We start from the raw sequence: 14,948 nt of genomic DNA, 5'->3' as shown, positions 1-14,948 counted from the left end.
GTAAAACAGTTTCAACTCTAGGTTAAAAGCAAAAAACCGTGCAGTTAGTATTTATTTTATGTAAACATGTCTAAGTACAATGCTAGTCTGTTAGTGAATGTAACTAGCGTCAGTCTTATGTAAACAGAGCTTTTCCGGTGAAAATTCTTGTGAATAAATGCTTAAAAGCCCCAAATTCTTTATAGATATGGACGTGAAACAGCCTCGATTCTTGGTTAAAAGCAAAAACGTGCAGTTAGCATTTATTTTACATAAATATGCCTAAGTACAATGCTAGTCCATTAGTGAATGTAACTAGCGTCAGGCTTGTGTAAACAGAGCTTTTCCGGTGAAAATTCTTGTGAATAAATGCTTAAAAGCCCCAAATTCTTTATAGATATGGACGTGAAACAGCCTCGATTCTTGGTTAAAAGCAAAAACGTGCAGTTAGCATTTATTTTACATAAATATATCGAAGTACAATACTAATCTGTTAGTTAAAGTAACTAGCGGCCGCCTCAGTTATACAGAGATTTTCTGGTGAAAATTGTTGTGAATAAATACTTAAATCCCCGAATTCTTTATAGATATGGACGTAAAACAGTTTCGATTTTTGGTTAAAAGCAAAAAAACGGGCAGTTAGCATTTATTTTACGTCAATATTGCGTACTATGATGCCAATGCAGTAGCGGCTAATTTCTCCCATTGATTTTTTTCACGTTTCAAAATGCATGCATGGTATGAAAAATTTAATAACTACCTTGAATCCTCGAACAAACAACTCCTAAGACAATCTTTCCTGTTTGTATGCGGTACGGCTTTCGTACTTTTTCAAAAGAAATCCGCCATTAGATCGCTGCGTGCGTGTGTGTGAATAGCTCCTCTTTAACTGGGCGGCCCCCTACTTGAATGCGAGGCGTAGTGCATGACCAATCTGACCCGTCAATACATTATGAAGTCTATGCACTGTAATAGACATAGTTGTATTTCAAGCTAGCTTTCGTAAATGTCCTTAATTGCCGTAATGCATAGCTTTCATGAGAATCACCCAGATGACAAAAAAATCAATACGGTAAATAAAAAGGAAGGGGGGGGGGGGGGGGGGGGGGAGAAGGCAACATGCTAAGAGCCCAAGCAGACTGAAAACAAGTCACAATCCCCGATGATTGCGGATCGTGAAGCTTTTGAGCAAAAGTTGTGCGGAGGTCACCATCAACATGAACGTGGAGGGGAAAAAAACATTTACTTTACCCCAAAGACACGGTCAGAATGGAGCATGCTCTACGTTGGAGACGCACGGGATAAAGAGAGAGACCACAGTTAAACCACCAATCGGCATTCGCGGAGCAATATCAGGAAATGAGGGAAAGGAGGAAGGGGGGGCTGCCACTAAACATCATTTGTATTGTGGCTTGTCAGTTCATTTATCAGTCACGTTTATATTACAGAAATCAGGGAACTTTTACTGTATATATTTTTTTTTTTTTAAAGTAAGATGACTGCAATTTGCATAAATAGCTGGGATAGCCTCCAGCACCCCCGCGACCCTTGTGAGGGTAAACGGTACAGAAAATGAATGAATAAATTGGATGAAAACAAATATTTATTGTTGTTGTTTTCATAGTTAAAGGAATATGCATGTTTTTATTTTGAAAAATGTAAAATAAAAAAATCAACATTTAAAATATTTACAAAACAATCATTTTTGTTTACTAGTATCTTTTTGAAAAATGTTAAAAATATATATATTTTAAAAAATTGAAGGAAAATATTTGTTTTTTCTTTTTTCCTCAAAAAAAAAAAAAAACTTTTATTTTAAAACTAAGAAAAAAATATATATTTCATGGACTGTTAAACATTTTTAATAAATGAAGACAATATCTACGATGAACTCAGTTATTGACTTTTTGGTTTTCATTTACAAATAAAATACAGAAACTAAACATTTTTTAAAAATTGATCCAATATTTAGCATTTTTACCTTTTTGGATTGTTTTTTAAAGTAGAAAATGAAAAAGAATGTTTATTATTAACTCATTATGGTCTTTGTGCATTGTTTTTGTTTCAAAAATTTAAATATTAAAATAATAAAAGTTTTATATACTGCCCATTTCCTTTTTAATTTCCAAATAATGTCCCAAAAAAAAAAAAAAAAAAATATATATATATATATACATATATCAATTAAAAAAATAAACACATTTTTAAAATATTTACTATTAACTATAAATCTAAAACAAATATATGTTAAAATGTAAAAGTATGTTATATACTGTTGGTTTATTTTTCATTACTCAAAAAATGTCAAAAAAAAAAATATATATATATATACATGCTAATTTAAAAAAACTAAATTTTAACAAATCTATTACTCATTACTGCCTTTTTTGCATTATTGTTTATATTTTAAAAATATATTAAAATATATATTTTAAGTACCGCTTGTTTTCTTTTTATTAATTTCCAAAACATGTAATATATATATATATATATATATATATATATATATATGCACACACAGAAATAAAAAAATGAAAAATTAAAAATATTGACTGATAACTAATTTTTTTGTGTGTCTTTTTTTTAATGTAATAACTTTAAAATAAAGGATTATACCGCTCATTTCCTTTTTTATAAATTTCCCAAAAATGTTTTAAAAAAATAAAGAAAATTTACAAACAACTCATTGCCTACCATTGACGACACGAGACGTCCAATCTATTTAGTCCAAATCATCCATAAAAAAAATAATAATTAAAAAAATAATTAAATAGTTGTGGATTAGTCTAGACGGCCCTAGCAAGAATACGCAACTGTCAGCTGAGCTGTCAGACTTCGATTTAACCCTAGCGACGCTCAAACAACGTTAACGGTGTCGGTCATACGCGGCCGTGCGAGACAAAAAAATGCTTGGCGTAGGAAGACAATGGACGGGAAGTTAAGACAAAACGTACCTGTCGGAGGCGGCGTGGGGGACGAGGGACACGTGGGTGGGGAACTGGCACCTGAGCCTGAAAAGAAGGCAAACAAATTGATATTTTCATTTGGAATGAGATGAGCTCATTGCTGTCATTGACTGTGACAGATGTCCAATCCATTTGGACTGAGACTGAGATAAATAAATGGGAGAATAATATGTAATTTTTAAAATATTTTTTTTAATTAAACGAAATTTTTTTTTTTTTTTTTTTACTTGCTTTAATTTAACAAAATTGGATGAGAAGAATGATTATGGTTTTTCCTGTTTTCAATAATCAATCTTTTTTTTTTTTTAATTATTAAGGAACAGAAATAATTAAATATTTTTAAAGTTTCGGTATTAATGAATATTAAATTAGCTTAAAAAAATGTCACTCCTGTATTTTTGAATTTTTAAAATGTTTATTCATAAAATTAAAAAAAAAAACATTATGCAAAACATTTATTTTCTATTCAACGTTAACGTACTAATGATCTACGTTAATGTATTAATGAAATTACAGTTTTAAAAAATGTTTTTGATAAAAAATATATTGATATTCATTTTTTAAAACTATTTTTCAGTTTAAAAAAAACAGTAAATATGATCATTTTTATTTGTAAAATTAAAATAAATTATAATGTATCATTAAATAAATACATGTTAATTAAAATTTACTTAAAACTAAGAGTGTGACAATATCTCGATACAGCGATATATCGCGATATTTTGCAACCCGATCGGTTATCGATATGCTCCCGCCAAGTATCGATACTTTTATTTTATATATTGGCCATACAATGGAGTATGGATGCTGTAAACTGCTCAATGTTGAGCAATTCCTTGGCGGTCCACTAGGGGCGCTCAACAGCGGTGGTGAAGGTAAAGTGCGCACAAGTCGCCTAGAGAAGAACAGCGGCCCCAAGTGGGTTGAAAAAAATAAAGCTTCGTGAGAACGGTGGAGGAAAAATCGAGAAAAATATTGCTGAAAATCACACATGTGGACACACTTTGGATTTTACACCAACAATAAAGGAAGTAAGGTGAACAAGGACTTTGCTGTATGCAAGAATTGTCTAATAAAATAAGGTTCACTGGCAGCTGGTGACTAATTGGACACCGGATTTCTATGGAGCATCACTTGAGGTAAGAAAGTTTTGCAATGTACTAGTAATTGATTTTTTAATTGAAATGTATTATTTTGATGACATATTTGAGAACCACTTTCCATTTAGTTTACTACACAAACTGTTATGACTGCCATTTTGATACAATAAGCTATAAAAACGGTTTGAATAGCTTCCAAGATATATAAGGTGACGTGCATATAATAATTAATGTGTCCTACATATTAAAAACAGGTAATTATTGCATTTTTAATTTCTATACATTCAATTCATATTTTTTTTTGATTCACTCAATACTTCCAACACACACAAAAAATCAGAATTTCAACTCAAAAGCTATTGAGTAGCTAATTATTTATTTATTTATTTTGTTGTTTTTAAGGTGAGGAAGAATGTAACCAACTGAGTCTGACATCACAAATGCTGAAGCAGATGGTGGAAGTGCTCAAAACAATGCTTTTGACAACAAAGGTCATATACAAAGAAAAGACCCACAAATTTTATCATTACCCCACTCCAAGCTCAACTGCTGACTGACACTTACAGCACTGTTAAAAATTTTCAAACGATTTAAAACTTAAGAAATGATGATTTCGCCAAGAAATATCAGTGGTTGTGGTTTGTTTACTCTATATGTGCAGGTACACAATTATCAGTAGATTTATATTTTACAGCAATGTTGCACTGAAAAGGTGTAATGACTTAAACAGTATTTTTTCTATTTTGAAATATATGTTTTTTCGTTTCAACAGTTGTATCGTAGAATATCATGTATCAAATTTCTGACCAATATATCGATATTTGCTGTATCGTGATATCGTGAGCCTTGTATCGCGAATCGTATCGTGAGGTGCCTTGAGGTTCCCACTCCTACTTAAAACATTGTATTAATTTTAAATAAAAAACAAAAAAATATATTTTTATCTCTAAAAAGGAAAAACCCTAATAAAAAAATTCATTCAAGTCTAATTGTTTAACGGAGATGGACGTCTATCGCTGTCCATGGCAGTAAAACTAAAGAATCACCCCCACCAGAGTTATTGTTGTTTCGCAGCGAGACGTCATCTTCATTTTCACACGTCGACTGCTTGCACTTCTGCCGAAAAAACAAAAACAACGTTGTCATGTTGCGTTTGCTTGTAAAGTAGACCGGAAGCAAATGTGGTCGCACCTTCCTCGCTAGAATTTTCCTCCTCTTCCTCTCCTCCTCGGAGCCGTGATGGGACTGAGCTCGGGTTAGCCGTCTGTGCTGGTGCAGCTTCAAGACAAAAAAAAATATATAAAAAGAACCGTGAACATGGTTGCTGGATGCACTTAGGGTACTTGAACTCACCATTTTCTGTTCCTCCTGCAGACGTTTCTCCAAGCGCTCCTTGGCCGCCTTCAGGGCTTCCTTCAGCCTGCTGGGCACCTGGACGGGCATGCACTTTATCAGATTAACCGGGATTAGGATTTGGTAGAAATGTACCCTGAATCCTGGCGCGGTTTACCCTGATCTGTGCTTTCTCCGAGTGTTGTAGTGGTACATCAGCGAACAGCCTGCCAAATAGGAAAGAGCGTTCCAATCAAATCCAAGTTTAACATAGGAGCTAATGAGGTAACAGCAAATATTCTCTTTTTTATTTAATTTGTTTTAAAGCAACACGATGTAACCTTTCAGTTTTGGTCGATTTTAGCGACCCCGGTGGACATAAGTGGTACTGTTTTGCCTTAAGGAAGACTGCGTTTCCGGTGAAGACCAGTGCACGCCCGCACAGTGTCGTAAATTATTAATCAATCAAAAATCTCCCAGTCGCCTGCAAATGGATTAAACGTTTCGATTTTCAACGGCAATTTGAGGGATGAATAATAATAAGGTAGTGAATCTAGTTGTGGCTAAACAATAGCATATTACGGTTAACAACTGTGTGGCTAAACCACCCCCCCAAGATATAAAAGGTGTCATATACAAACAGTACGCACAGGTAGTGCCAGGGTTACGAACGACTTCCATTCCTACACCGGCGACGTAACTCGAATTTCTACATAAATCAGAATTAACCCTTTAAATTCCCCAAAATAACGATCCAAAAAGTCTAAAAGTATTGTATTTTGTTTACTGATGGAGGATATACCGTCCTCTGGTGGCAGCGTTGGGTATAGCTGGACTGTCGTTCAATAATGCTTCCATACAGGAGCACTCAGACGTCTCACATGGATAAAGGCACATAAGGCTGTTAGTTGTTTCCGCTAATATACAGTCCCTGACAAAAGTCTTGTCCATTATTCATTTTGTAGAAACAATTGCTAATAACCTGACTTTCAGTTATTCAATTCGTTTTAGAAATGTCTCATATGAAAGATAAGACCCTCCCAAATGATGATAAATGTACAAAAATATATTTGTTTCACTGAAAAAAGATTTATCATTTAAAGAAGACATAAAGGTCACATTTTGGCAAGACAAATGTTTTGTAGCCTACAGAAAGTAGTGTGAAAATTGAACAAAAAATGTACTTCAAATACAAAAATATGTTACATAACATGAGCAAATTAAGTAGTGGTGCAGTGAGATCCAAATTTAATATTTCGTATGACTTCCATGGGCTCGAAGGACTGCATCCATGCGGTTCGGCAAGGATTCATACAATTTGTTGATGAAGTCATCAGGAACATCAAAGAAAGCAGTCTCGCATTCCTCCCAGAGTTTATCAACATTCTTTGGTTTCATCTTCCATGCTTCCTCTTTCATCCTACCCCAGACATGCTCAATGATGTTCATGCCTAGTGACTGGGCTGGCCAGTCCTGAAAGGATCTTGAGCTTCTTTGCCTTGAAAAACTTTTGAGGTAGAGATTGAAGTATGCGATGGAGCACCATTCTGCTGCAGAATTTGTCCCTTTTTAAGGGTAGGAAATTAGGAATGTAAGATTTGTTGATATTTCAGACTATTTATGTTGCCGTCCACCTTGCAGATCTCTCGCACAGCCCCATAATGGATGTAACCCCAGACCATGATTTTGCCACCACCACACTTCATTGTTTTCTGATTGAATCTCGGATCCATGCGGGCTCCAGTAGGTCTCCTGCAATATGTGCGGCGACTGTGGTGTAATTCAATGAAAGATTCATTTGAAAAATCCACCTTTTGCCACTTTTCCAGTGTCCATCCTTTTGACAGGCTGTGGGCCTTGGCAAATGCCACACGTTTTTTTAATTGTCTGCACCCTGAGAGATCTGCAGGGTGGAAGGCAACATAAATACTCTGAAATATCAACAAATCTAAGCGGCCTCTTACATTCCTAACCATAAAAAGGGACAAATTCTGCAGCAGGATATCGCATACTTCAATCTCTACCTCAAAGTTCCTCATGGCAAAGAAGATAAAGATCCTCCAGGACTGGCCAGCCCAGTAACCAGGCATAAACATCATTGAGCATGTCTGGGGTAGGATGAAAGAGGAAGCATGGAAGAAGAAACCCAAGAATGTTTATGAACTCTGGGAGGCATGCAAGACTGCTTTCTTTGATGTTCCTGATGACTTGTATGAATCCTTGCAGAACCGCATGGATGCAGTCCTTCAAGCCCATGGAAGTCATACAAAATATTACATTTGGATCTCATAGCACCACTACTTAATTCACTTTTGTTATGTAACATATTTTTGTATTTGAAGTACATTTTTTGTTCATTTTTCACTACTGGTGTCAACAATAATCGATGCGGCGATGCATCCCGATGCGGGCCATGGACGATGCGATTCGATGCGGGCAACAAGCCGAATCGATTCAGCACATATTAAAATATATAAGTCCGTTCAAAAATCTTCCAGTGATGCAATGGATTTGTTTTCACCATTTGTATTATTATTCTCATGTTTACCTGTAGAGGGAGCTATTGGACAACCAATGCAGGGGGGATGAGGAACTAAAATTGGCTTCCTCACGGGAGTAACGTCACAGACATGCGCAATTGCGCAGTGGCACTCAAAGCAGAGATAAGACATAATAACAATGGCTAAGGCGGAGAAAGAGGAAGCGCGAAAGATTATTGACGCACCAAAGACATTGAAAGCAGGCATATGGAGACATTTTGGCTTCTATGAGGTTGGTGGGAAACTTGACCAAACTTATGCGGTGTTTAAAAAATGAAAGGCTGCTAGTGTGTGTAAAAAAAAAAAAAGAAAGAAAGAAAAAGAAAGAAAGCCCTGGTCTCATTCAAAGCACTAATTAAATGCTGTGATGTTTTTTTATTATTTTTATATATATTACTATTTTCATTTGACTACAACCAGGAATGACACAAGAGCCTATAAAAAGGTGTTTAATGTCTGACCGCTTGTGTTGCCTCATGATTCACGAAAAATATGCTTTGTTTAGCATTTTAATGCATCCCAGGCTTTAATGCATCGTGATGCATTGCCGAATCGAACCGAATCGAATCGTGGCCCTCTTAATCGAATCGAATCGAATCGAATCGAATCGTGGCCCTCCGAATCGTAATCGAATCGAATCGTGAGGGCAGTGCCGATGCACACCTCTATTTTTCACACTACTTTCTGTAGGCGACAAAACTTTTGTCTTGCCAAAATTGGACCTTTATGTCTTCATTAAGTGATGAATGAACAAATTTATTTTTGTACACTCATCATTTGGGAGGGTCTTAGCTTTCATATGAGACATTTCTGAAACCAACTGAATAGTTAAAAGTCAGGGTATTAGCAATTTTTTCTACAAAATGGATAAGCAACAAGACTTTTGTCAGGGACTGTATGTTTGTGTATTTATTTGTAATTAAGTTTAGAGCTACAGGTGCCAGAGTTAAATGTGAGCGATTTGCTTTGAGAATTGTAAATACGTTAGCATTCTTAGCATTTAAGATGGCGGACTTTGGTTAGGCAAATTACCCTAATTTAATCTACTCAATTTACATATTGATCAGACTAGATGGACGTTTGAACACCAATTTTTTACGTGTCTTAGCTTTCATATGAGACATTTCTGAAACCAACTGAATAGTTAAAAGTCAGGGTATTAGCAATTTTTTCTACAAAATGGATAAGCAACAAGACTTTTGTCAGGGACTGTATGTTTGTGTATTTATTTGTAATTAAGTTTAGAGCTACAGGTGCCAGAGTTAAATGTGAGCGATTTGCTTTGAGAATTGTAAATACGTTAGCATTCTTAGCATTTAAGATGGCGGACTTTGGTTAGGCAAATTACCCTAATTTAATCTACTCAATTTACATATTGATCAGACTAGATGGACGTTTGAACACCAATTTTTTACGTGTTGAATGTTTAACTGTTAAAATGCGTGTCATTTTGAACATAAGTGTCCATTTGTGTGTTACAGCTTTACAAATTTGTCAAAAGTAAAGGAAGTCAAAAGCTTCAAAAAGCACAATTGCCTTGTTTGATGTCCTTCAAGCTGAACTACTTAATGTTTAGTGAGGACAGAACACGTCATTTTAACAATTTTTAATTAAAAATAATAGAAAAAATGAATTTAAAAAAGAACAAAAATTATTATTTTTCAAATTATAATTAAGAAAAATATTTTATTAAATTTTTTTAATGAAAAAAACATTTCAAGCTAATAAATTTACAAATATTAAGACTTCTTAATAGTTAAAATTATAATAATGAAAGAAAGAATATTAATAATTTTTTAAAGTTAAATATAAAGGAAAAAAAATCAGATGACGCATTATAAAATATATAAATATATGTATATTCAATTTATTTGATTTAGGGGATTAAATTTCTTCATACTAAATAGTTTAATTCAACACTGAGTACTTAAAAAAATAATTTGAATAAAAATTAAAAAGAAAAAAAACTATACACAACTATGGGTTTCAACGTAATTAACGTAATGGTTAGTTATTAATTCCGGAGTTACCTACTCACCGAGACATGCCACTCATGTCGCCAAATTCTTAACCATTTTTTACAAGACACACACACCAAGGTAAAAATATTCATACTTATTCAAGGAATTAAAAATCCAAACACTTACAATGTCTGAATGATCTGCGAAACCGTCGGCATCCCCGATTTGCAGGCCTCGGTGGACAAAATGGACCGCAGCACCGACACTACAAACAACCACAAATCAGCGAAGTCACGCAAATATTGTACGTACACTGCAAAAACACACTTGCTTAAAACTAGTTAAATTCCCTTGTTTTGGGTGTAACTCGACTAGAAATAAAAAGGTAAATTTTACTCACATAGATTTCTTGAAATAAGAAAAATAGCTCGCTGAACAGAAGCTTAACAGACTTATTTTAAGCAATAAATTTGTATATTTAATCTTTAAAAAAAGCTTTGAAATTTCAAAATGTTCTTAGTTCAAGAATAAAAATTGTTTAAAACATTATTTGAAAGCAATTGTTTTTCTTGAGTTAGGTGAAAAATGACTAACTTCAGATGCATAGGCTTAATAAGAACAAATAGTAATGTTTAGTAAGTGGAATAGTCAGACGCATCAATCTGTTAACTCTTCTTTAACACTCAAAAAAAGATGTTAGCGCTAGCACGCTTGTGCACTCACCCACGGAGAGGTGAGGGATGTCGGAAAAATCGTCCACGGGGACGCTTTCGGGCGGTCGGCCGTAAGCCATCTCGTAGAGTAAGTGGCCGAAGCAGAAGACGTCCATGCTTTCTGTTGTCTACACAGACACAACATTTACAGTACCAGTTATCCTATGTGGGCGTGGTAGCGCATGAGCTAGGGCTAACTGTGAGAGAATTTTATTCATGCTTAAAACACAACCATTATACATTAAATTTTGTATGCTTTTGTTATGCTTGCATGAGAACATTGTAGCATAGAGCATCATTGTTATATTAAACTGTTTGAGTGTGCCTTCCCATAGCCTTGATGATTGTAGACGCCGGTATCACAATATGCCTAAATATGGACTGTTATGTTCCTATATTTTTCAATATGCCCTGAATGAATACAATGGGTGTCTGTGGACCCCTTTATCAGGTCTGACTCACTCACCAGCCGGGACCAGCGCTCAAGGTCTCAGCTCAAAGATGTTTTTGTATGGAAAAATACCCAGGTTTGTGAGATGATGAGTTTCGTTTCTTAGTAAGTTTCGTTTCACGGTGGGCTTTGGCACCGCCCTTTCAACAGTATAAATGTCCAGCCTCTATTGTACTTCTGATTGATCACAGCTCCTGGCTGAGTCACATCATTTTGTACCCGAGAGCTCTTGTTCATAAAGCCTTCGAAGCAAAGCAATCCATGGTTAGGGTGGTATTCATTTCTCTAATCAAGCTATCGAGGTAACACTTGTCTTTGAGTTCAAAGTTGAGCTTCCCTGACACTAACAAGATGATTATTTTGATAGCAGGTTAATCTTTGATTATTTTTGTCATATATGTTTGGCAGAAAACACTCAGGTGACTTGAAGTTCCGCTCTGAGACCCCCAGTTTGGCCAAATTTCAAAATTGTCCTATATGCACGTGTGATACATTATTGGAAAGCTTAAAATCTCAACAACAACAAAATCCTAACTCGAGGTGAGAGCATGACATTAAAGACACCATGATTTTAACGAGATTTTATCACATACTTAAATTGTATCGATCCAAAAACTCCGTGTAGCATGTATCACCGAGTGTCAAGACACAGCTGTGAATGGCCACAACCGGACCTTTTGAGGATTTTATGGGTGAAACATGGTAATAAAACAAGGGTCGCAAAGCAGAAATCGCAGACATCAAGGAGTGGTCGAGATTCTCTTTTTTATATATTTACCCTCTTAAACGTTTTTTTTCCCCCAATTTTTCTTTGTTAGGCTCGATTATCACCTAAAATACTTTTTTTTTTTTTTATCCCATTGTGACGTAATTTGTTTAAAATATGCGAGTGAATAACTTTTTAAAGTCGTTTTTTTATAACTAAATATTAGGCATCAATTAATGATTCTAGGCTAAAAATGACAGCCATTTTAAAATAATATATTACTTAGCCTCTTTTTATGGCTGGGTTGAAACAAAAGTGGTTGCGCGGTGTCTATAAACGGGGGTCTCCAGGGTAAAACGGACAAATTAGAAATAGTTCGGAGGCTTAATGCGCCATGAAACTGCTATTCCAGTATATAGACATATTGTTCTATCAAACACAACAGTTCTTTTGGCTTAAAATACAGCAGCTTATTTTAAAGAGGGGTGCAAAAGCAGAAACTGCTTTTTCAGTCTTGTCTGTGTCTTCTGCCATAGATAATGTGCCCTGCGATTGGCTAACAACAAGTAATAGCTCACCTTCTACCCAGAATAGTTAGAATCGCATCCATATATATATATATATATATATATATATATATATTAGGGCTGTCAAACGATTAAAAATTTTAATCGAGTTAATTACAGCTTAAAAATTAATTAATCGTAATTAATCGCAATTAATCGCAATTCAAACCATCTATATAATATGCCATATTTTTCTGTAAATTATTGTTGGAATGGCAAGATAAGACGCAAGATGGATATATATATATTTAGCATGCGGTACTTAAGGACTGTATTTGTTTATTATAACAATAAATCAACAAGTTGGCATTAACATTATTAACATTCTGTTAAAGTGATCCATGGATAGAAAGACTTGTAGTTCTTTATGAAAAATGTTAGTACAAGTTATAGAAATTTTATATTAAAACCCCTCTTAATGTTTTCGTTTTAATAATATTTGTGAAATTTTCAATCAAAAAATTAACTTGTAGCCCGCCATTGTTGATGGCAATAATTACTTACACTATAAAATCAGTCGCACCCAAGCGCCAGCAGAGGGCAGCAAAACTCCGCAAAACACAATTAACAAGTGGGCCTTTCACTCCTCTGTCATTTAAATCTGTCTGAGCTGGGCCAATTGCGTTAATTGCGTCAAATTTTTTAACGGGATTAATTAAAAAAATTAGTTAACGCGATAATTTTGACAGCCCTAATATATATATATATATATATATATATATATATACACACACACACACACACACACACACACACACACACACACACACACACACACACACACACACATATATACACACTTTCTATTATACTTTTGTTTTTTTTTTCCAATGTAAAAATGTCGTAAATAACTAGACAACATTTAGCATGAAGAGTAAAAATTTTATTGAAAAGATGAGATATTATTAAAAGTTGCTATATGGAGTTGGTCACATTTTTTTTTTTTTTTTTTTTAATTATTATTATTATTATTATTCTCGAGTGCCACCTCTGGCCAAAAGTGTAACTGCAGCTCGCGCATGACGCACTTTCTTGTACGAGCACGAACAAAAAAACAACGAGCATTTGGCCCATCAAATCAGCAAAAGAAACATGAAAACATTTAGTAGAAAGTAGGGCTGTCAAAATTATCGCATTAACGGGTGGTAATTCATTTTTTAAATTAATCACGTTAAAATATCTGACGCATTTAACGCACATGCCCCGCTCAAACAGATTAAAATGACAGCACAGTGTCATGTCCACTTGTTACTTGTGTTTTTTGGTGTTTTGTCGCCCTCTGCTGGCGCTTGGGTGCGACTGATTTTATGGGTTTCAGTACCATGAGCATTGTGTAATTATTGACATCAACAATGGCGAGCTACTAGTTTATTTTTCGATTGAAAATTTTACAAATTTTATTAAAATGAAAACATATAGAGGGGTTATAATATAAAATTACTATAACTTGTACTAACATTTATCTTTTAAGAAGTCTTTCTATCCATGGATCGCTTAAACAGAATGTTAATAATGCCATTTTGTTGATTTTTATAATAAACAAATACAGTACTTATGTACAGTATGTTGAATGTATATATCCGTCTTGTGTCTTATCTTTCCATTCCAACAATAATTTACAGAAAAATATGGCATATTTCATAGATGGTTTAAGATTAATTAATTTTTAAGCTGTGATTAACTCAATTAAAAATTTTAATCATTTAACAGCCCTAGTAGAAAGTCTGAAATGGGTGAGAAGAGTGGGTTAGAAAAGTGCTGTTGCCAAGTGAAGACTAAGCGGAGGCTTTGTGAAACAGCGCTGATGTCACCAGGACACGAGGTTGACTGGAATACTCTCTATTGAAGGGAAGAAAGGGCTTATGGGGCAGTCTCTGTGTACTCATCAGAGCACTGGTAGAGGGACTATGCATGTAATAGAAATATATTTTAAATTAACACTGAAAATTCCGTATGAGTACCTTTAAGAACTTGAAAAAATATATTTGGTTTTTTTCTCTATTATTATTGTTTTACAATTAAATATACTGTATAATGAAAATTTGGGGGGGGGGGGGGGGTAATGGCACGTTCTTCCTCAAGATACTTATTAATTAAGAAATAAATGACAACATTCTCTTTTTTGGACAACTTTGGACAAAATAGTTATGGCTTCATTTGTACGTACGTTAATCTTCCTGAAGCGGGTGACGACGGGTCGCAGTGCCGAGGGAACTCCCAGCAGTCCATTCTCCACGTCCGTCAGGCGACACGCGCCTTGCTCCACCATCACGTTGGAGGCGTGAAGGTGGCCGAAAAAAAAGCCGCCGTCGTGGAGGAGCCGCAGACCCTGAAGGTACATAGGTGGGGTAAAGTTTGGTGTGGGTGTCAACTCAGGTGCGCGCCTACCTACCTCCAGTATCTGTCGGCCGTACAGTCTGATTTGAGACAACTCCAGCGGCTGAAACTTCTTGGGGTTTCCGTATTTTTTCAGGTAGTTCTCCCTGGGCTTCACCTTTCACACAACCATTGAGAAACATGTTACATTAGTAAAGGTATAGATAGATTTAACTGGGTTTCCTTGAGAGGCGCAACAATTAATCGGTTCATCGGCAACTAATCAGCAAATTAATCGACAACTATTTTGATAACCGA

The 14,948-nt window shown here is 35.0% G+C and overlaps 1 protein-coding gene across 2 annotated transcripts in view; it reads right to left on the bottom strand.

Moving 5' to 3' along the window:
- Window positions 1-14,948, bottom strand: part of pxk (PX domain containing serine/threonine kinase) — a 36,442-nt gene that overhangs the window by 8,122 nt on the left and 13,372 nt on the right. The window contains exons 9-18 of one of the 2 annotated variants that reach the window (XM_057844892.1): window positions 14,707-14,808; window positions 14,482-14,643; window positions 10,602-10,719; window positions 10,065-10,143; window positions 5,556-5,604; window positions 5,399-5,476; window positions 5,237-5,323; window positions 5,098-5,161; window positions 2,934-2,990; window positions 1,231-1,260 (exon numbers count right to left, since the gene is read on the bottom strand). In XM_057844892.1, the coding sequence (XP_057700875.1) occupies window positions 1,244-1,260; window positions 2,934-2,990; window positions 5,098-5,161; window positions 5,237-5,323; window positions 5,399-5,476; window positions 5,556-5,604; window positions 10,065-10,143; window positions 10,602-10,719; window positions 14,482-14,643; window positions 14,707-14,808 (813 nt within the window). In that variant the 3' untranslated portion in view covers window positions 1,231-1,243. The remainder of the gene's footprint in view (window positions 1-1,230; window positions 1,261-2,933; window positions 2,991-5,097; window positions 5,162-5,236; window positions 5,324-5,398; window positions 5,477-5,555; window positions 5,605-10,064; window positions 10,144-10,601; window positions 10,720-14,481; window positions 14,644-14,706; window positions 14,809-14,948) is intronic. The other variant, XM_057844891.1, reaches the window with a different exon arrangement.

Source organism: Corythoichthys intestinalis, chromosome 9 (assembly GCF_030265065.1).
Source record: "Corythoichthys intestinalis isolate RoL2023-P3 chromosome 9, ASM3026506v1, whole genome shotgun sequence".
Lineage (NCBI taxonomy): Eukaryota > Metazoa > Chordata > Actinopteri > Syngnathiformes > Syngnathidae > Corythoichthys > Corythoichthys intestinalis.
Note: the sequence above shows the minus strand (reverse complement) of the source record. Positions and strands in the feature narration are given on the sequence as shown.